This window comes from Habropoda laboriosa, unplaced genomic scaffold (genome assembly GCF_001263275.1).
Source record: "Habropoda laboriosa isolate 0110345459 unplaced genomic scaffold, ASM126327v1 scaffold207, whole genome shotgun sequence".
Taxonomy (NCBI): Eukaryota; Metazoa; Arthropoda; class Insecta; order Hymenoptera; family Apidae; genus Habropoda; species Habropoda laboriosa.
The window spans coordinates 716,267-738,228 of record NW_017100397.1 but is presented as its reverse complement, the minus strand read 5'-3'; the positions used below and the strand labels follow the sequence as shown (position 1 = coordinate 738,228).

At 32.9% G+C, this 21,962-nt stretch overlaps 4 protein-coding genes across 6 annotated transcripts; all 4 read right to left on the bottom strand.

The window, feature by feature from the left end:
* Positions 1-98: 98 nt before the first annotated feature.
* LOC108575136 (troponin C) lies at positions 99-6,179 on the bottom strand. Of its 2 annotated transcripts, none has more exons than XM_017937853.1 (6): positions 5,693-6,179; positions 4,438-4,468; positions 2,502-2,645; positions 2,218-2,337; positions 1,408-1,539; positions 99-506 (listed from the first exon to the last, which is right to left on the bottom strand). In XM_017937853.1, exons 1-6 carry the CDS (start codon positions 5,714-5,716, stop codon positions 478-480), a joined length of 480 nt encoding a protein of 159 aa, XP_017793342.1. In that variant the 5' UTR covers positions 5,717-6,179; the 3' UTR covers positions 99-477. The 2 variants fall into 2 exon arrangements, with proteins under 2 accessions (XP_017793342.1, XP_017793343.1); XM_017937854.1 differs by having other exon boundaries at positions 5,714-6,179.
* LOC108575116 (translocon-associated protein subunit gamma-like) lies at positions 6,104-11,709 on the bottom strand. Its single transcript, XM_017937833.1, is given in 7 exon segments — positions 6,104-6,151; positions 9,645-9,711; positions 9,757-9,846; positions 9,920-10,014; positions 10,102-10,229; positions 10,403-10,567; positions 11,694-11,709. Coding segments are annotated over 7 exon segments (609 nt in total).
* Positions 11,710-15,650: 3,941 nt separating this feature from the next.
* On the bottom strand, positions 15,651-16,420 carry LOC108575227 (APOPT family protein CG14806, mitochondrial). 2 transcript variants are annotated; one of them, XM_017937969.1, is made up of 3 exons: positions 16,191-16,420; positions 15,919-16,116; positions 15,651-15,851 (listed from the first exon to the last, which is right to left on the bottom strand). In XM_017937969.1, exons 1-3 carry the CDS (start codon positions 16,254-16,256, stop codon positions 15,651-15,653), a joined length of 465 nt encoding a protein of 154 aa, XP_017793458.1. In that variant the 5' UTR covers positions 16,257-16,420. The 2 variants fall into 2 exon arrangements, with proteins under 2 accessions (XP_017793458.1, XP_017793459.1); XM_017937970.1 differs by having other exon boundaries at positions 15,919-16,113.
* A 588-nt stretch (positions 16,421-17,008) lies between these two features.
* Positions 17,009-21,889, bottom strand: LOC108575159 (transmembrane GTPase Marf). The gene is made up of 12 exons (XM_017937885.1): positions 21,732-21,889; positions 20,432-20,719; positions 20,246-20,372; positions 19,783-20,176; positions 19,604-19,711; positions 18,774-18,927; positions 18,564-18,702; positions 18,173-18,486; positions 17,808-18,103; positions 17,578-17,748; positions 17,301-17,497; positions 17,009-17,219 (listed from the first exon to the last, which is right to left on the bottom strand). Exons 2-12 carry the CDS (start codon positions 20,607-20,609, stop codon positions 17,015-17,017), a joined length of 2,283 nt encoding a protein of 760 aa, XP_017793374.1. The 5' UTR covers positions 20,610-20,719; positions 21,732-21,889; the 3' UTR covers positions 17,009-17,014.
* Between the last annotated feature and the right edge of the window lie 73 nt (positions 21,890-21,962).

Here is a 21,962-nt window from a genome sequence, read left to right as displayed (position 1 = left end):
TTGATTTGATTATTTTTAGTGGAAAGGAAATTTCAAGTTCTTTTCAATGGTATTTTATTAACAACAAATAAATACTGTCCATGAAAAACTTAGCAGGCGTGATGCAAATATATTGGAACCTGTGACTCGTTACTTTTACAATAATAATAATAATTATAATCACGACTCGCATATAAAATAGTTAATTTGTGACACTCGTTAAAGTAGAAGAAAAATCCGTAGACGAGATCTTCCTCGTGACACAAGCTATTTTCCAATCGTTCCAAAATCCAACGAGCTTGAACAATAGACGAAGACGCGTCATGACGTTAGGAGACATAACCTTTGCACGCATTTAGAGACACTGTTCTCATTTGCAACTGCAACTTTTTTTGGTTTTTCTTAAAAGAAACACGCAGATAATTAGTTTGAGAATAGAACGTGATCGTCGCACTTGTATTGTCTTTGAGTACTGATATCACCGACACGTCAACTGATTTATTCTCCAGTCATCATCTCCATGAATTCTGGAACAGAAAATTTTTATTCTACAATTCTGCAAAATGTATTTAATTAAAATAAATATTTTAATTTTTTATCGGTTAAAAAAATGAAAGATGTTTTATTTCTTTTTTTCGGTCTGATTATAAATTCGAAATTAGTGGTAACCCTGGTTATCTAATGGTTTGTACGTCACTTTAAAGATGTAGATTAGCACGTAAAATTATTACATTTAAAAAAGAATCAACAAGTAGTTGATTTTACAGTTGGCCTATTCAAGATAAAGAAGTAATAATTATATTTTCTCTCGAGCCCACGAACGCGTTCGAGTTATTATTCATCGATCTTGTTTTATGACTGTTCGAAGATAAATTATCGTTAATACTCAGGATGCAGTTTGCAGGTTGAATCCTGTAACGAGTAAAAAGTGAAGGATGCCAAAATCTTTGTATCGAAGTTGGAACAGGATTAGAGAGTCGAAAAACTTGGAATATCTCACGATTTAATAATACGAACATTCTAAAAATAGTGCTAACAACAACTATATTCTTATTCTATCTATAACATCAACAATAAAGTAAGAATAAAAACTTTAGCAATCCGAATTTTTAAAGTCGTGACAAATCACGTCAATTTCTCGAACGAGTACATAAATAGCGGGAACATGAGAGAAACAACGCCGATCTTGTATAAATAAACACCAATACTCGGTAGGTAGCACGTGTTAACTTTCCAGCACAGTAACAAATGATATTACTATTTATTTCGTTGCTTGAATCTATTGTGTCTCTATCAGTAGCTACACTTTAAAAACATTTATCCATAACAAATCAAACAATTTGACATGATTGACTATATAACCTATAATACATAATAAACTCAACTGTCGATAAAAGACCAATTAACACTTGTTTCTATTCCTCTTACCATCAAAGTCAACGGTGCCAGATCCATCAGAATCGATCTCCTCGATCATGATGTCTAATTCCTCGTCCGTCAATTGGTCATCCAATTCCCTCAAAATTTCGCGCAAGCATGTAGTCGGGATGTAACCGTTTCCTGTACGAAAAATAACCTTTCACCTTAGAAATTTATTACAACCAATATTTTCAAACATCTATAATCGTTTTTCAACATTAAAATCGAAAAGGAACATGAGTTATTAGTCTACTGGTGAAGAGGGGGAGCGAATAGTCCCGTTAATATATGTCCGAAAGCCTTTGACTTGATCGTAATTCATGAAGGCTTCGGTGATAAAACGAGTCTGATTCTTGGCGGTAATCCCGGTAGCCTCAGACATCTCGAATGTAGTCGACTCTTATTCCCATGAAACGAAGCGGGGAGCGGTTCTTTTACGCGGCTTGTTTCGCGGAACCGGCTATTCTCGGCTGACCGATATATCTTTCTTTATTCTTGTTTTGCGTCATTTTTTCTACCATCACCGTTTCATTCTTTAACTTGTCTTATAGGCTGTATAAAAAATTTAGACAAACGAATGTAAGTATTTATAAAACAATTTAAAATAACAGTCGGAAAATTTTCTATAAATCGTAGGAAAAATTTCCTTGGCACAGACAAACATATTTTGAACAACAAAAATACTAATTTTAATTCTAATTTTTCTTTTGCTTTTTCTTGATTGTAAAACTCGATCCAGGAAAACACGAGATTAGTAAGGAAGAAGAGTTTTCACCAGACTTTTATTCTGAATAAAGTATAAAGAAGGTGTATATCTACCTTCTTTGTCATAAAGCCTGAAAGCTTCTCGAAGTTCCTTCTCCAGGGCTTCTGCATCCTCTTCAACGATGAATTTCGCAGCCAAGGTAACGAACTCTTCGAACTCCAGGCGTCCAGATTCTGTTAATTAATAACAAAATTCTATTCATAAATTTGTATTAACCTTATCTCTAAATTAAACGTTATTCATTTTAAATTGATAAAATTTCAAAATAAATGCAAATTGAATACAAGTTTTACTTACTGTAAGACTGCCTGACTAATGCTTTATTAATACTACTTACTATCTGCGTCAACTTCTTCAATCAGCTCATCAAGAATCTTCTTGTTGAAAGGTTGGCCCATCAGTCTGAGGATGTCGGCCACCATATCGGTGGGAATGCTGCCGCTCTTCTCCCTGTCGAAGCTGTCGAACGCTTTACGAAGGACTGAAATAAAATCATAAAATTTTTTATCAGAGAAAGATTTATATTTTATTTATTCGTAAAAATAGAAAATTGCAGAGAGGAGGATTCTGGTTTGTTTTAAGTGATATTTCGTCGTGTTAAGAGCTGTCTACGATACAGTTACGGATTTAGAATCCGATGTTAATGCCCTTTCGTACGCTCACGATTCTGGCTCGAAGCTTATTTGGCTTGATGCACCACCGTTCACACTGGTTAGAGCGTTTATTTATCGTTGTCAGTGTGAAGGAATTTTACGGCAATTTATGTGATAGCTTGTTTATGACAGTCTTGATGAAAGCTGACCACAATTTTTTCGCATTTTTATCGAATTTTTGTATATGATAAAAAAAGCACACTGAAATGTGTACAAGGGAAATCAAAAGTAGGTCTCTTTTCTTAGATATATAAAAAAGAAGTTGAATCTGGTTAATTATTTTGAGTAACCAAATGACAATAAAAAGAAATTGGTAAGTAACAGATTTTTTTAAACCAGACATGTTTACTGCAGGACAAATGTTTTCGTCTCGCGATTATCGAATATTTCGTTTTCTCTTCAGAACCAGTGGGCCGTTACGAGCTTCTATTTTTCGATCTCTCTGGAGAATCCTTTCTCTATTTTTATCGATCTTGATCGAATCGTCACGCGATACCTCCTCATCATACTACGGCAGCTAAGACGGTTCTGTAGCTATACATAGGCAGCCTATACCGGCTGCCCCCGATCGAATTGTAGCGCAAATAAACTCTGAGAAGTGCCGTTCAGATTTCTTATTTGGTCCATCCGTTCTTTGCTCCAGTTTAACTTTGTTTCATTAAAAAACTAACCTACAACATTTTTAGACTTGTATCAGAACAAATTTCTAGAATTTTCAGGTTTGAAATAATTTTTAATCATTAATCATGATTTTAAAAACTTTCTTTATCGTAAAATAAAAATTAACATAACCTCATTATGATTTAACTAAAACAGAATATTTGTTCTTATATTATAGATCAGCTATAAATTTGTCTTATTATTCTGACGATTAAAGCATCGAAATACAATCAAGACTTGTCCCAACAATAAACACCACCGTGTCAATCTGACAAACGTCGAAATTACACAGTTTTTGGACAAGCTTTCTCTGTTCTAGGTTTGGCATTCAAATAGAGGAGCTCGGAACGTAGCTGGCTTCTGACATGAAACGATGGATAGGGTAACCTAAAGATAGACGTTCAGCCAGTGTATCTTCCGGAACGATTAAACGAGCCCCCCTTGGTCGCAGGCAGCAGAAGGGTCAAGAAGCCGACAAGGAAACGTAACGAAGAAACAGCGAGCAGGTTAAATTTAGACGTAACCAGCGTCCAGTAAACACGATACGATTTCAACGCGATTGAAATATCGGAAAGCCAAGAATGGCGCGCCCAGTGCTACCATGGCGAAACATACACTCTATTTTACTAATGTATCTAATGTTAATTGATATGGTAGTGGTACTGATTCAGTTAAAGAGCTTTGAATTATGGCGAGCTGACCTTAAATGCCTGGCAATATGGCGTCACCTATTGGTTAGATGCATGATTCTGGAGAAGAAATCTTATCGTTACTGTATTATGTAGCTTTTTTTAGTCTTTTGGAAGTTTCTCAATTTATATAATTTTTAATTGAATTATTATTTAGTTTACGAGTGAACGAATATCTTCTTTATTATTTAATAGTGACCAGTAGGCACAGAATATTGTTAATGTTTGTTACTTTTTTTAGGTTAGTCTCTATCGATTTATCGATACATACCAGCGATTTGTTCAGGGGGAAGTTCGTCGGCCTGCGAACAAAGAAAAATAAAATTCGATCACCGTATAATTAATCCAATAAAATGAAGAATATTTTGAATGATAAATCGATCTTGCTAAGTTTAAACATCGCCAGAGGACATTCTGTTACTCTAATCATTATACATATTCTACGAGCTGTGTTACGAAGAACGAATTAATTCGAAGTGAATGAATCAGTTGAAGAAACTCTGAAGTACACGTGCATGGTTAACGTAGTGATATTCTAAAAAATGTTCATGCATATCTTATTGTTGTTCCAATGCAATTGAATATTATTGTTCTTTTCATTAACACCAGAAGTTGCAATTTAATTCGATTTTTAGAACAACTTGTCCCGAGGTTTGCGACGCTTGGAACTGAGCGCAGTAGAAATGGTCGCGACTAGTCAGACATCAGGCCGTCTCCCTTCTTCTTCTCGATTTTTAAGTATCACTCAACGATATTTCCAATTTTCCTCTATTATTTGATCATAAATATACACATTATTATTACAAGGCATAATTGCTAGTTAATCACAATTTAATTGATTAAATCGACAGGAGGAACGGAGGCCCGAGAAAATTCGCCATGTAAAAAACAATCACGTTTCCAGGACCTCGCATCTCTGGACCAATAACTCTCGTTCGCTGTTAGGTATTGTAACCACTGTTATTGTTTAGACAAGTAAAAAAAAGATTAAAACAAAAGTCAGAACAGGCCAGAAAAGATATTATGGTGAAAAAAATGAGAGACAAAAAGAGAACAAAAAGAACAGTGGATGCAGGCATTCCGCGCCGGAAGTGGAGGAATCCGTATCTCCAATGCCATTCTTACCAATTTACACCTGTTGCATCAGAATGCACTGAACATCCCCCTGCAACACGTGTCAGGTAATATACTGCTCAAAAGAACTAGAGTATCACTTTACTAAAGCTTCCAAAGAATAGAAACTCCAGTTTAAACTGTTTCTCAAATTATTTTCAGCAATATATTTCATCAAGTAGACATTCGAGACTTGGATTGACTCAACAACCACAAAACAAGAATACAGATAGTGGAAAAATAGTGAAGAGAAATAATAGAGACAAGTCTAGGCACAGTAATGAATGAACAAATCAGATAGATAGATAGATTAGGTAGAGAGTAAAAAAATACAATAAATAAAGAAAAGATAGAGGGAGAGAGAGAGAGAGTACAACAGGAAAACGTGTATGTTTACCAGGGCGACGACTTACGATATCATCAATAGAACATACCATGGTGGCGCGATTCTCTTTTTACTTTTTTTTACTTTTTTATTTTTAAATTAAGGAACAAATTTACTCAAAAAACAAAAAAAAAAACACTTTGTACAGCCAGATGTACGACGAGGAAGAGATCGTCGTCGTGGACGCGGAACGTGGAATTTTTTACTACGCGAGCAGGGAAAACGGAAATTATCAAGGTTCTACGTGATCGTGCGTGCTGGTATGGTTGCTGTCCGTCGAGCACTGTCACGAGGAACGGCTATCGCCGTGGTAATATTCGAAAAGGAGGATATAGCGGTTGCGTGGCGGTGCCGGACCGCACCCCGCGACCTCCAGCCAGTCTGACTCTCCTTCTCTCCGTTTCTTCACGGGCCTTAAAGCTTTTGGAAAGCGCTTGCGCTATTTCTGGGATTCAGGCGCTGCCGCGAGGCTCGAAATCAGGGCCGTCTTCTTGTTCTAGACCCTCCAGCTTCAACGACCCCCTCATTACCTCTTTCTTTCTTGCTACATCGTTGAATCTTTTCTTTCAGTGAAAATAATGTGGATTTTTTTTTATTGATTGTGAATTTTTAACCCTTTAGTGACCGAATTATTTTTTATGAATACTAAATCGTGATCAATTTTTATTCGAACATTCAGGTGAGACATATGTGTCCCACTAGTCACAGAAGTGTTAAATTTCTTTATTTTTTACGACATATTTAGTTAATAAAAGAGTATATAATAGAATTTTTTTATGGTTACTTCATTATTTGTACTAGTATAAATAAAAAATATGAATCTTTGAATACGTTTTAATTTACATTTTTAAATTTGATGGAATTTTATTAAAGATACTCAATTTCAATATTTAAATAAAATATTTTCAGAATTTTTTTTAGAACAAATAAAAAAAATTTCATCACCTTTGAGCGACTGGTATCGTTGTAAACGGATTATAAAAGGTAACCCGGACTCTTTTGCGAAGAAAGTATCGTGCAACATCGTAAATAATTCGGAATTGAAATTATGTAGAGGAGGGAGCATGAAAGTCCGACCGGGATGGATTCCTCTCTTAATTTTAGACCGTCCGCTGGAACGACGCGTTCACATCCTGTATCCGTTCATTGAGGCGACTATGCGACCACGATCGCATGCGTCTTTTTGAAGCGCAGAGAGAGAATGATATTGCTGCACCGCGGGGTACGAAAATAGAGAATGAAAATTCTGTGGTCAGCGTAAACGACAGTAATACTCAGTGGCATACGGCAGTAAAATCAATGTACAACTTATGGCTTGGAATCGAGACAAAAAACCTGCACAGTGAGGCGGGAACAAAGGAACCGATTTACGAGTAGACCAACTCTGTATCACATAACTACAACCTTGCCTCGTACAAGACTGCAATATCGTCTAGTGTTCTCAAATTATTTACGAGCCGTTTTCTAAGCTCAACCGCAGACTTCGAATTAATTATGAACCAAATTTGTATTGAAGTAATTGTGAATATTCTACTCAAAATTTCTTTTACATTATGTAGACATCAAATACCACCTATAGCGAATCAAATGAAACAGTTCATTTTACAGTCATATGACGTAATTATTTTGAGCAGCGTATAACCTACATCACTTCTGGAGATTTCATCAGCAGCCTCGTCCACATAAAGGGAGCTCTGACAGCGCATAAAACCGTGTAACACTACCCGACTCGCTTCTTCAACGGTGAAACATAAATCAAACGAAGGAAGAAAAAGTCTTCTTGTATTAGTATGACAGATCGTCTTCAAACATCCATAAGCTGTAGTAGAGCACGTAATAAGTCTGCTATTGATGGAACATTGCCGGATAATAAGTTGGTCTGGTAACAAGGATCATCCGCGAGAATCGGCTAACATTTGTCTGGAAACCGCAGATCAACACTTTTGGAGAAGGTCCAAAATGCATGAAGCCGAGTAGTAAGCCACCTAACTAACATTGTAAACTATTATTTATCAATGTTTCGAGCAACCATCGAATGTTTAGTCTGGACTTCACGGAATTTGAGAGGTTAGCTTGTTCTATAGATTCCAATTCTCGATGTTTTTTGCGTAATAATTGAATCTCAATTTATCCGTCGAAAATTGTCAAGATTACACGAGTATCACGTGACGGCATAAATCAAACCAGGAAAGTGATACGCTTCTGCCAAATGCATGGCCACGATTGTGCCAATACTCTGGTTCCTTGCATTACGAAAACCCGCTGGGTTATTCGATGATATGCAATCACTTAGAAACGCAGTAAAAGTCCTAATAAACATAAATCTGTAAATCTTTCATTTTTGAGATACGACCACTTCGAGTCATCGTATGTTGCATATTAAGTATAGGTTAAATTGTCGATTATGCTGAAATGCAACAAGTGTACGCAACAGGATGCAGCGGTGAGAATGGTATACCGTTCATAAGTCAATGTTTGCATTTTCACTTCTGTACAGGAATAGAATATACAATTTGGCGAGGGATTTTCCTTCGACGGGTTATACGCTGGCACCGGTCCAAGTTAAACAAGCAAATAAAGCATTAGAATGGCCCGCGTTAGAATTGCGTATAATGGATTACAATCTGTGATCCGTTATAATTCGTCATCCGCAATAGAGCCGGGATTTAATTAATTTGTACGAAAATATTCGGTCGCCTGCAAGCGACGATAAACCATAACTCGGACAGTCGCAGTAACGTAAATCGCAAATATTACCGTCTGTCTTGCCAAAAAGATTAATTTTCTGATTGTTAGGCACTCGATAATCTACGTGCAGTCCATTGATTCCCTCAACCATATTATCTGGGCAGTTTGACAAAAGGCTGTAACGGAATGATGTGGATGCGACGTGATTAATCATTCGTCGTGAAACTAAATATAAGGTACGCATAATCATGACGTTATTGCAACGCGGTTATAAATACAAATATATGCTATATGATAGAAAAGAAAAGAAATAAAAAGATAGAAACGGGGAGAAAGAATCCTCCATAAGTTTAACAAGGGTAGCGAGAAAGCATTATGGCGACATCAACATCATCTTTTGTTTGACGGCGCGAACTAACGGCTCGTTACTAGTAACAGGCATTGAACAGAGGTTTACGCAAGGAACACGCAACAAATGCGAGAGGGATAGAGAGAAAACGTTTCTTATTCGCCCGTGTTTCCCTAAGCTCCGCCTCCCAGATGCTAAATCAAATCGGCTGGTGAAAAATCATTAATAACTCATTATTTATGATACATTTATGAATTTTTAGTATTGAAGAATGAAATATGGACCATTAGCAGACAGCGAAGGAGGAAGAATTTTTCAGTAATCAGTAGCTTCTTGTCCAGAACATATTACAGGGTGCCTCATTTTAATCAACCCGCGCAATTATCTTCCGAACTATTTGTGTTTCGAAAAATGTTTCATGTAGAACTTACTTAAGGGGGTACTCCTTAAAATAAGGATAAATTGGGTGTAGCTCCGAAAGATCCTGGTCGCTGATCGACACGAAATTTGGAGGGAATGGGGAGAAGGGTGGGTGGACTCCAAATACAAAATATTAGCTGCAGCCAATCATTAGTTTCCGAGATATTACCAAAAGAACTTTCAGTACTATCCATTGAAAATTGAAACTGCTTATACAGACGTGACTAATACATTGAACGCTGTTTATTAACTGTCTTCACTGTAGTAGTCGCCGTCGTCGATTGTCGAATAGCCGATGACACAATATGTATTATCGGCCTCAGTATCTATAGGGTGTCCCACATAAAATCTTAAGTATGTCGTATCGTAGTAACACGAATTTGTAAAATTTCTATAAATAAAAACGATTTTATTATATGTATTCATTTACTTATCAGTGTCACACAGAATTGTCTTGTAATATCAATGGGTTACCATCAAACATTCATACACATTTCTTTGGCAGCATAAATTATTGTGATACAGTAGCGCTAACAGAAAGTATGTAATTTACAGTTGGAGTAAGTGTCTTCAAGATGTAGAATGAAGATCTTTCTCAGTCTTTTACAACAATGCCTTATTCTTAGCTCTTGTACAATTAAACAAGAGCTAAGAATAAGGCATTGTTGCAAAAGATTGAGAATGTTGTTGTCTTATAATTAGCCACCTCGGTTTTCTTCCACAACCTAGAAATTTGATCATGTTACAATACGATATTAAATGCAGTTTGAATATATTGTGCATTTAAGAATATTTAACTACCTTTCATCTTTTTCCTGCATGCTTATCTTCTTGTCTTCTGTTAACTTTCTGCTCATATCCATTGTCACTACATCTTCCGTTTTCACTTCAATCTAAAGGAAAGTATACAATTTCACTTTAAAAAATTAGAAATCATAGATACCTTTTTATTTGAAGGTTCTATTACTAATGTACAGTACCTTCTGTTTCAACATAAACTTGGTATTTTTATACGCGAGAACAAAAGCGTATGTACTAATTAATGTGACTAAAACGAAGAAAATTTAATTGGTGTAAATGTCGATCAAATGAATTCTTTAGAAAAGTCCTGTAACGAAAAGATAGAGGTTAACTTTTCAAAAGTGAAATTTTTATATAACAATTCATTTAATCGCAAACTCATAATATAAACGTATACTAAAATGCGTAGTAGAACTTATAAATACTAATATAACAATAATATCAATCATATTTGTGGACTTTCCAACATTCTGAACTCACAGATGGGGATCGCCGAAACGATGAAGGCACTGCCATAAAATAACACTGATAATGATGACAATTTGGTTGACAAGTTTTGCAAAATTTTTTTTTGAAGAAAAAGCTCTTCTTCTTTGGTAAATGCCTTCGATTTCCCTGACACTTTTTTCCCCGTTTTCCCAGATACTTTCAGATAAAGGGAAATTGCATTAAATGGCGGAGTTTGAATAGACACGTGTTACACGGATCTCACAGTCACAACTGCGGATGCGCGTAAAATTAGCAGTAAGATTTTTGATTCACACCAAAATAGTGTGACAATTGTTTTGGAGCAAATCAGGAGATAATAGGAATTTTATATAGTGTAGCAAATAAAAACGTTCATACAAATAACAATCTTTTATTTAAAACGGCGTTCATAAGATAACTATTTATAAGTCGAATTTAAGCAAATAATATAACTTGCAGGCACTTTTAACATGCATGGATAAATTGAGATTTCTTTAAAGGGCCTAGCTGAATAAACATGGTAAAAGTGCCCCTAAACCGAATCGATATTGGTGCATATCATTCGATAGATCACTCGAAAAAAACCCTTTCTGCCAAGTATCAAGCTGGTACCCCTACTACTAGGGTAGTTACAGGGTGCAACACAATTTACAGTTTAAGCTCCATTGATCTTGTTCTGTTCAATGAAAACTTATGAAAAAAATCATGGATATGCTACCCAATGGCATACATGTCTGTGAATTTTTTCAGAATTCTTCACTGCAAAATCGATTTTTAAAAAATTCGGAAAGTTTATAAATGTTGTTTTTATATTGAAATTATCAAATGACCACGTTTATATTTTTACAGTATTAGTGTCTTGTTCTGGATATTAATGTTTAATTTTTTCAGGTTTTTCGAAGCGGGGGGCGGTACCTAGAAAAATCAAAAACCAATATTCGTTTATATTATTATTTTAGTTTTTCGTGTGACCATGTTCATTTTTCTACAGTTTTAGCAGCCTGTTATGGTTATTAATGTATAATTTTTTCAGATTTTTTTGAGAGGTGGTTCATACTTAAAAAAATTATAAACCGATATCTCCTAACCTTTCGAACGCAGAGTGGCATACTCGTATAATCGGCATATTTTATTCATTAAATAGTCATTATATGCAGTTCCAAATGCTTTCATATGTATTAAGTTAGTCAATACTCTTAATTTGGACATATCATTTGTTTTTGTTTTTTTATACATGGGGGAAATCTTCCAAGACACCTCGTCTCTCCTGGAGTGGAAAGACAAGGTAGTGTGGGATTCTTACCCACTAAAACCCCCATGATCGATTCGGTTTGGGGGCACTTTTACCATGTTTATTCGGCTAGACCATTTGCTAAGAATTTTTTTTATTCTGGCGAAGAGCTAACAATTACGTTTTTATATACACTTTATCCATGGACAATCATTTCTTTTATAATTATTCGAAAATTTTAGGTCGTTCTCTACATGTATGTACATATATGCAAAACTTTGATCTGATATATATTTGAGCATTAAATTATTTTTTAATTGTTGATTACTGAAGTACTCATAAAGTTGATAATTGTTAAGTAGTAACAATGTATAACTATTAAAAATAATTTCAGTCTGTATAATATATGTCTGCATTTAATATATTTACATTTTTGTTTTTCCCAAGACACACACATCTTTATCATCCCGATATAATTTCGTTCGTAAATGCTCTCTACAGTTTTCAAATTTTACTGTTAATTTAGATTGTAGGTTAGCATCGTTTATATATGTTTTTACTAGAAATGTTATTTTTCTTAAGATTTCTTGCAAGGAATGTAAAACAAAGGACAAGTGGATAATATTTATATAGTTTGTGAAAATCCATTCAAAGTAAGATATAATTATCATTAAATATTTAGAACAAAAAATTTGTACTTACATAGGATACCATACTTTTAACACATTTTTCGTATTACAAACGACATGACATATTGAAACAGAGCATTCAACATCAGTCATGCTACATACACTATAATTTGTCGTTTTAAAATGTAACATTTCTTCCATAGTCTCTGGCTTTGTAAAAATATTATATAGAATTCCAAAATTTGATTTTTGAAATAAAATAACACTAAATGAAAGTCATTGCGTAAATTAAGTAAATATTCCATAAGAATGTGTGTAATATTTATTTTCGTGCTTTAAAATGTTCGAATGATACATATTACTCGTACACAAAGCTATCCATAATTTGATTCCTCAGAAAAGTAAAATATCCTACGATTTTTTTTGCTTAAATAACTTTAAGCAATAACAATACATTGCAGAAATAATGGTACTTAAAAATATCTACTTTTTCGACAGTAGTTAATAGTCCACTATTATTACTTTGCATCGTGTCTGTTACCTTTGTTTAAATTCTTTGCTAATTAAAGGATGTGTAATATTGTTCAAATTAAAGCTTATAACCACAGACCAACGATGAAGCAAAAATTTGTACAGATAAAAAAGAAGACAATCTGTACAAGCCAGATGCGCAACAATTTCACTCCTGTCTTTCAGTATATCACATATTAAATGTCAATACTTTTCGAATCCACGAACAAGACATAAATTAATATTATGACAAATATTTTTAGGATATTGAATAAAATTTGTGATGTGCGATACTTCAACGCGACTTGATATCCTGAACAGGCAACTCACAATTATTTCTAAATTGCGAGAAATGGAAGAGGAATATAACGCGTGTCCTCGTGCAACGTATAAAAATGTAAATACAATACAGCGTGTATTTTAATTAAGCAAACAAAAAAGAAAACGAAATAACGTACAAAAAATTATGTACATTTCATGTAGCTTTGTGTGCTCAATAATTTTCATAAATTTTGTCATTGTGCCCATCGTATTTTTTCTTTGAAAGAGCAATACAAAGGATCTAACTGCAACGAATGTATATCGTATGATTATGATAAAATGAGAATACCGTGCAATACGAAGACGTGTAAAATACGTAAAAAATTAAATGTCTACAAAAGTGTTCAATTAACTAAAGGTATATAAATAGTATTAACTTGCACAATAAATAGTGTGTTATTAAAGAAAAATTTTTTACTAGTTCAGACAGATTCACGGGATAATCTACAAGTATCAAAGAATGCAAATGGTAGTATAAAAAATGAAACAGTTAGTCAAAAGTTACAAGAATCAGAGGAACTGAGTAAATCTGCTCAAAAGAATTTAACTTCACAATTGTATAAAGTGTATACTGATGATAAAATAATTGATACATATGATGAGAAAATGGAGCAGCCTATTCCTACAAAAGATACTTTTCATACTAAATTAGGTGTAAATAATTCAAACATGAATTATGTACACCAAGAGGCAGTAAGAAAGGAAAAATTTCGAAGTGAAATTGATAAAAGTATTGTAGATGAAATAGGAGACATTGACCTGGATGCTGAAGATATTTGTGCAAAGGATAAAAAAATCTTTGATAAACTTCAAAAGGTTTTACACCAAATAATTATTTTGCATGCATTTAAATTCATACAACATCTAATTTATAGGAACTCTTAAGTGAAAAAAAACGCTCTAAAGTACTTGAAATGGAATTAGAATCTCTGACTTGCAGTTTGAATTGTCTAAAAGAAGATAATGAGCAAAGAGCAGCCTGTTTAAAAGGTGCATTAGAAACAGCAAAGGAACAAACTAAAGTTGCAATGAATTTAGTGAAACAAACAAATGATCAAGCAGATTTAACTACAGCAGATAGAAACGAGTTATCGAACGAAATAGCGAGACTACAAGTACGTACCCGAAAAAAAATTATTTTCATTAATTGTAGAATAATTATCTTTCCAGGAACAAGTGACTGAAATTGCACGCAAAAATACAGTTTTATTGAAAGAACGTGATAATTTAAAAAATAAGTTACAATCTTTATCAGAGGATGAATCTAAAAGGTAATTTTTTAAATTTTTACATCAATGTGAATTATTGGTTTCTTAAAATGTAATATAAGAATTACTTTAGATATTAAATGCATGCTTCAATCATACAAGGTGTGAAGAGGTTGAGCAAGAAGTAAATAGGATGAAACAGGCAGTAAAGGAAAAAGAAGAAGCTTTAAATAAAGAAAGGGCAGAATTTATGGATATGAATTTAGAGCTTACAAATGTAATTAATATTCAGAAAAGAAGAATATGTGAGGTCACTGGCATATGCAATAATCAGCAATTCAATATACAGGAAAAAGACAAGGAATTATCTGAAAAAGTAAGTTCTAAAAACAAAATTAAATTGTGATTTTATATTTGAGTTACATTCATAGATTACTGAATTATCAGAAGTAAAAGGTATGTTGCAATCAAATAACTCTATTCTCCAAGATATGAAAGAGAAAGTAGAGCATTTGGAATACTGCCTGTGTGAAGAGACAAAAACTTGTCACTACCTGAAAGAGGAATTCGAGACACTTCAAGAAAATCATTCTTCTGAAATAAGAATAAAAGAAAAAATTGTAGAAGAACAGAATAAAACAATTTCAAAGCAGAAAAAGGTAATGTGCATGTTTCAAATTTGAATGAATTCTTTCGTTGATAAGTATCTATTTTTGTTAGTTATTGCATGACAGTGAGGAGATGGTCCAGCAGGTTGCCTCTGAATTCAATCAACTCAAAGATGAATTGCATGAGGAAAAACAGAAGAGTAAATCATTACAAATATCACTGGATAAGATTGACGATAAATTAAATAAAGCATATATATCACAATGTGAACAGTGTAGAACATTGACAGCTGAAATAGATTATTTAAAATGGGAAAACCAAAGGACAACTGCAGTTGCAAGACTTACTTATCAGAAATTACATCAGTCTATGAAAGCATATGAGAAAAAGGTTATCTGTGAAAAACAGCAGCATAGATATATGGCATTGGTTATTAAAAAGAAAGATCAACAGATAGAAATTTTAAGAAGTCAAATACATGAAAATAACATGAGAACGTTTTAGAAAAATGAACAGTTATATTAGTGAGGTGTACACAATTAAATTTAGTCGTAATTGTTTATGTTAACATAGCATGTTACAGTGAATGTTTATGAAGTATTCAATATAATTATATATGAATAAATATTTAACAATATATCCTGAATATCATAATACTTGTATTCTACATCTGACAGCTTACAAATACAGCATAAATATAGATTTACATCATAAATATGTACAACATATTATACTGAATATATTTAATTGAATTATTTAAATTTTAATTTGGACATTCTTACTGCAATTTCGAGGAACAATAACTTAACGTTTCTTTTATACCATGCGATATTATAGTTCATGTGCATTCGCCAATTTTTATCCAAAAACTCTTTATAAAATACTGACATATCATCTGTATTAATCGAGGTCTTCCCTTGTGTTTTTAGATTTTCTTGAAATCGTTTACGCTCCTACGATACATTTAATATTTTGAAAGTTATAACATTTTTCGTGACAACACAAAAAAGGGGGTCAAACCTCTATGAAGCTGATATTGTGTTTCGTCCAGAACTTTTGATTCCATATTTGTGTCTCTTCTCTGACTTCTCTGTATATCTTCTCAAGTTTGCTCTCCTTGTCAAATTTTGCGAATATTATCGGTCTTAAATTCGAAATCGGATCAGGTGGTCCAATCATGTCAGTTTGTGTAGGAGTTTTTAGGTTAAATGATACCTTCTGATTAAAATTAAAATCATGAATGTACATGGAATTGATAATAATTTAAATGACATAACAAATAAAGAGCTTACAGCACTAAACAATCGTATTACTTTGTTGTTGCATTTCGCTCGCGCATAATTACATACTTGAACCATTTTATAGAATTTCACATATTTTGAGAGGTTATGTTCGCATTAGTCACGAGTTCTATTTAACCGTTCAATATCTAGAGTACATTACGCTAAGATCTTTTTTAAGTTTACACATGGAACGATCAAGAGAGTAACGAACATAATTCTTACTCAACAAACAACCTTTTATTAATACAGTAACATAAACTCTTTTATAAATATAATCTAATAAATCTAATAATTGTATTATTTCATTTACTGCATAAATAAGACTTATTTATCTTGCAATAGATTCAAATATAAATCAAATACTTTATGCACTTCTTCCGTAATATTTTTGTTTAAAACACTGACTTTGTGTGTTTGAAAAATAAATTTCCCTAACATGATTCATTTTAGAAATAAAGCGTTAAAAAAAAAAATTCAAAAATTCATTGGGAATCTATCCACATAAGACTCGAGTGCTAATTCTTTTTGTTTAAAACAAAATCATTTACTTGTTATAGTTACAAATTTGTTAAAAATTCTGAATAACAGAAAATATGAGGTTGCCTGCTATAAGACTAGAGTTTTTTTTTGTAAAAACATTCCCTCTGTATGCACAGGTGATTGTTTGGAGAAACAAATCCAGACATGCATCTATTGGTATGTCGATAATATTGTAAGTAGTATTAATTATCACAGCATGCGTGAATATATTTCTCAAAACAGGTAATTCGATGTTCTCAACATCGATTCTTAGCAACTCATAATTATTTTCTAAAAACAACATAGTTCAATGCTTAATTTAAAGACTTCAAATATGCTGCGTCAAATAGATCGAGCTCGTTTGTTAAATAATTAGCCTTATTTCGTAAAACTTTAGCGCTACTAGTCGCCTCCTCGAGTATTCGTATTGTACTTGCGATGTTTTTCAGTTCGGTATCCATTTCGGACGTGGTCTCGTCTACTAAATGGCACAGGCGTGCAAAAGTGCTAGATAACTCTCTACAATTGTACAAAAATACCGTTACAATAACTTTTTCAAAAATAAGAAAAGCTATGCAATAAAATAAAAGTAAGACTCACTGTTGTACTTGATGACTGCAATTCGCGGATGTCAGATCTACAATTAGTTTCAATTTTTTTGTAGCATGAGCCACGTATTGACGTTTAAATTCACATTCTTTCGCTTTGTTAGTCCATGTTAGTCGTTCATAAAGATACAAAGCACCGTATATAGCACCGGTTACAGCTATGAGTCTCCAACCAATCGTTTTTAACATCTAAGGAGAACGAAATTTCAGTAAAGTTACAGAACCATTATTCAATATAATGTTGAAAAAGGTTTCTGTGATGTACTTACAAAACCAGCAACTATCAGCCCTCCCATAGTACCTTGCGATGTTACGGATGCTATTGCGATCTTAGTTGCTAACGACCAATCGTCTGATCTATGCTGTTGATAATTTGGAGCACTTGACATAAATTTTATAGAGTCCACACTTTCCGCAGGAGACATAATTGCAGGTGGTATCTACAAATATACAAATTAGATTAAGTTAGGTAATATTACTATAAAGTATATTATCTTACTTCTTGTGGATAATTAACGATGGCCAATCTGCTTCCTTGCCTTCCAGCGAACCTATTAATTATGGCTGTAATTCCCCAAGAAAATCGAAACTCTAAATCTTCGTGAAAATCTGCGCATAAGTTGTCACAGTTTAATCTGTAAAAAATTTCGAACGGCTCTCTTCTCGGCAAAACACTCAACGACATATGCTTTTTATTGTCTGGTAATAAACTCGCCATTCGTTCGGTCATTTCTCGTTGTGAGGTTTCTATATTCAATGCCAGTGCGGTGCTGAGTCTTGCTCTTAAATTTGAACCTATATAATCATAAAATTAAATTTCTCGTTGCTCTAAATAATTTAATAGTATAATTTCAACGATAGTACCTAAGCCATTTTCTACGTGTGTATGAAGTTCTCGCTTATATACATTTAGAACTAATGGGTCGGTATGGAACGGAACGCTGAATTCATCGATGAGTACAGCTAATCTACGAATTTCCTCACTCAGAGCCTTAGACACTCTCTGTTCTACATCCTCCACCATGTGATGAATTTTATCCTTCATCTCCTGAGTCAATAACATTAATTGCTGTTCTGTGTAATTCAATTTCTCATGAACGTCCTTTTTAATTTGTATCTGCTCGCCCTTCATCCTTTGTGTTCTTTCCAGTATTTCATCCAACGTTTGCCGAATCTCTCTGAGAAGAATATTTTTTATTTTCTACATTGGAAAATAAATGTTTTCAAAATGATGAATAAGTGACGAACTACTTACGTAGCGATATGTTTTCCACGTTGAGAATGTTGCTCAAATTTCGTCTTCACAGCAGACTTTGAGATACATTCTTCAAATTTTCGTTCGAAATCTTGAAACTCGAAATAGCGATTTTGGAATCCTTCTGCTAGTGCACCATCTATAATAAAATTTCATACATGTAAAAAATTAATAACAAAAGATTAAGTTTATTTAATCTAAATAGCTTACTGTGAGCAGGTTGGCCACGTTGTTCTTGCATACGAGCTTGAAGAGTTTCCTTCGCTGAAATGAAGAAAACTCTTTCTTCTGCATCTTTAGGGCTATAAACTTTCAATTCTTTCGCTAAGAAATCGACTGCCCGTTCTTGATGCTGTGCCCTTACCTACACAAACGGAAAATGTAAATAAACATAAGTTATAATAGCTTATAAAACAACTTAAAAAGCAAGAAGCACATATTAAGATTTCTGTCATAATAAGCAGAAAAGTAATGTAACATATTGCACCATAAAAAGAAAATTTTATGTAATTGAAGTTTAATGAATTTTTCCATGCCATAAAAGTTTGTGCACATCTTCATTGCATAATGCATTACTGATTTTATTTGTAATCAAAACAGTGTACATATAGAAAAAAAAGAAACGTACAATTAAGAAATAAATATAAAAATTTACAAAATAGGATTTACTTACTTCTTTTTGCTCTTTGACCAGCTATGAGATAAATGGGGTATTATGTGAATTATTTAAATAAAGCTGCCACTGCATACAGCTAATTATCAATGAATTTGTGTTTCACACACTTATCTCTGAATACACTAATGTATAATAAATTAAACTGCTTATATGTAATGAAATTCTGAGACAACAACCTTAATATGTAGTACCAGCTTTAATAAAAAAAATATACAAAATCTTTTATGCACGAAACCTGATTCATTTTTAAGAAGATACTTTTGGGAATGTTTTTCTAACACTTCATTTGTAATGCTACTAATCAAATGTCCAACAAGCTTATATTTACATAGTGTTTATATGTTCAACTTTATATAACACATACCTGTTCAAAGAATTCTGGTTCTGAAGCAGATGCATCCCATCTATTATTGAGAATAAAGATATTTGGTTTAGATAATTTAGTAGACACTTTGTGGAAGAAATTCTTTTCCTGTAATTATAACAATATTACATATATGTATGACTGTTGCTTCTAACTCACGATATAGCATGGATACTCACAGTAACCATTAAAGTAGACTCAGCATTAGCCACCAATACAAAAACATCTGCATCCAAGCAGTGTTTATCGATCCATTCGTCCAAATTGGGTGTCACATCTACTCCAGGGCTGTCAACAAATACTACATCATCTCTTAATAGTAAACACTTGTCCTTGGGCCAAAATATTCTTACTAAATGGCTTTCGCTTAATTTCTCTTTACAGAGAGCATGACCTAATTGACCAACTGATTGGACAGGCTGTTTTTCGGTAGATCCTTCAGTAATCAAGTAAGATTCACCATTATCTGAACCTTCAACTTGTAAAAAACAGTTTGTTGTGTGTCCTATTCCACTTGGCAAAATTTTATCACGTAACATTGCATTAATGACTGTACTCTTTCCATTACTAGTCCTGTAACATTTATATGAAATATAGTTTTAATATTACTAATATTAATTAAATACAATTCCAACTATATACCTTCCAAAAAATGCAACTTTCATGTGATCCCTTTTAAGTACATCTCTAATTGCATGAACTTTATCAGTATAACTCTCAATTCTTTGTGCTTCTTCAGCAGTAACAATATTTCTCTCAGTTCGCAATGCTACAAAAATAATGCCACCAATTGACTTCCATATTGTACACTTTAAATAAATTACTTACATATCATAAATCCTACAGTATCATGTACATAATCTTCTATCTCCACAAATATGTCATTGATCTTTTTCTTGGCTTTAACAAAAATCTGAAGAGGAGAACTATCAGTTCGTATATCTGCTGATCTTAGATGGCTGTCTCCTCCAATCATTGACATTGTACGATTGATGTAGGCAGCCATAATAATTTCTTATTTAGTTTATTATATATGTAGTGTTTGGCAAAGTAAGATAAAATACAGTGCAATATTTTGGGCAGGACGATGATGCAGTGCACAGCATGCAGGACCAACTGAAATCATAAAAAAAAAGCACTAATTAAATATCTTCTAATGACAATTCCTATTTACAAGATTAAATATATGTTTTATATACCATATTATATACTCGTAGGATACTAAATGGGCATATGTAAAACAACAAATATATAAAACAATATTGTAATATTTGAGGTTTTTTATTTGACTATAAGTAATTAAACAAACAGGAAAAAAAAATTATAACTGATATGGAACAAACAAATTTTAATATATTAAAAACAATACAAAACACATATATATGTATAAAACATTAAGCCATCAAAATACTACACATTTTACTTGAAAACTTATGTGGTTCAAATGAGATGAACGTTCCTATTCTAAATTCTCCATCATTTATATGACATGTGTATGCATTATTAATTTATATGAAATCTATCACACATAATAAGCACTATTAAACATTTATAACAAGATAAAAAAACCTTTTTATCTTTAGTCATTGAAGTGTCCTTTGTTGTGATATAAATGAGATGTAACTTTCAATGCCTCCTTTAGTCCAAAACTTCTAAAACAATTTATTACCATATGACATCATTTTTATATATGTAATAATACAAGTACACAATACAATTTACATGTTTTGCAAAATATGCAATGAAACAAATTCTATCAATTCTTTTAATACACGTTATAAATAAACAACACAACAAAGTATTGCATTTTTATATTGACTAAGTTGCTTAAAATGTCAGTTATATCAACCACGACATAAATAAATTCTAACAATTTGATGTGTATATTTCGTATAAAATGATTGCAACAGAATTTTCTACGTCTTTATATCTCAATCTAGGAGCAACAACGCACATCTTTTTTGCGCTGATAGAGTAACAAGTGCAATTTATTTATTATTCGAACGTTTATATTTATAGAAAACAGGATTTACTAATGAAGAAATGAACCATACATTTTCAATCATTCGCCGAAATCTAACCTGTTACAAGGCGAAATATCACCTAGTCTACAAATATATAATCTTACCGTTAATAGTTACAATTCTTGTAATATCATATTTCTAATGGAATATGAATTTGATCGTAGATGAAATAATAAATAACATTTCGCGATTAGAAAATATCTAACGAATTAACAATTAGATCAAAGTACATTAAAATAAGTTCACATGTGAACTGAATGGAGGTGGTAGCAAACACGTGACATTCGATGAATAAAGGCTTGTTCTTAAATGCCTTCGTTATTTTCTTGAAATTA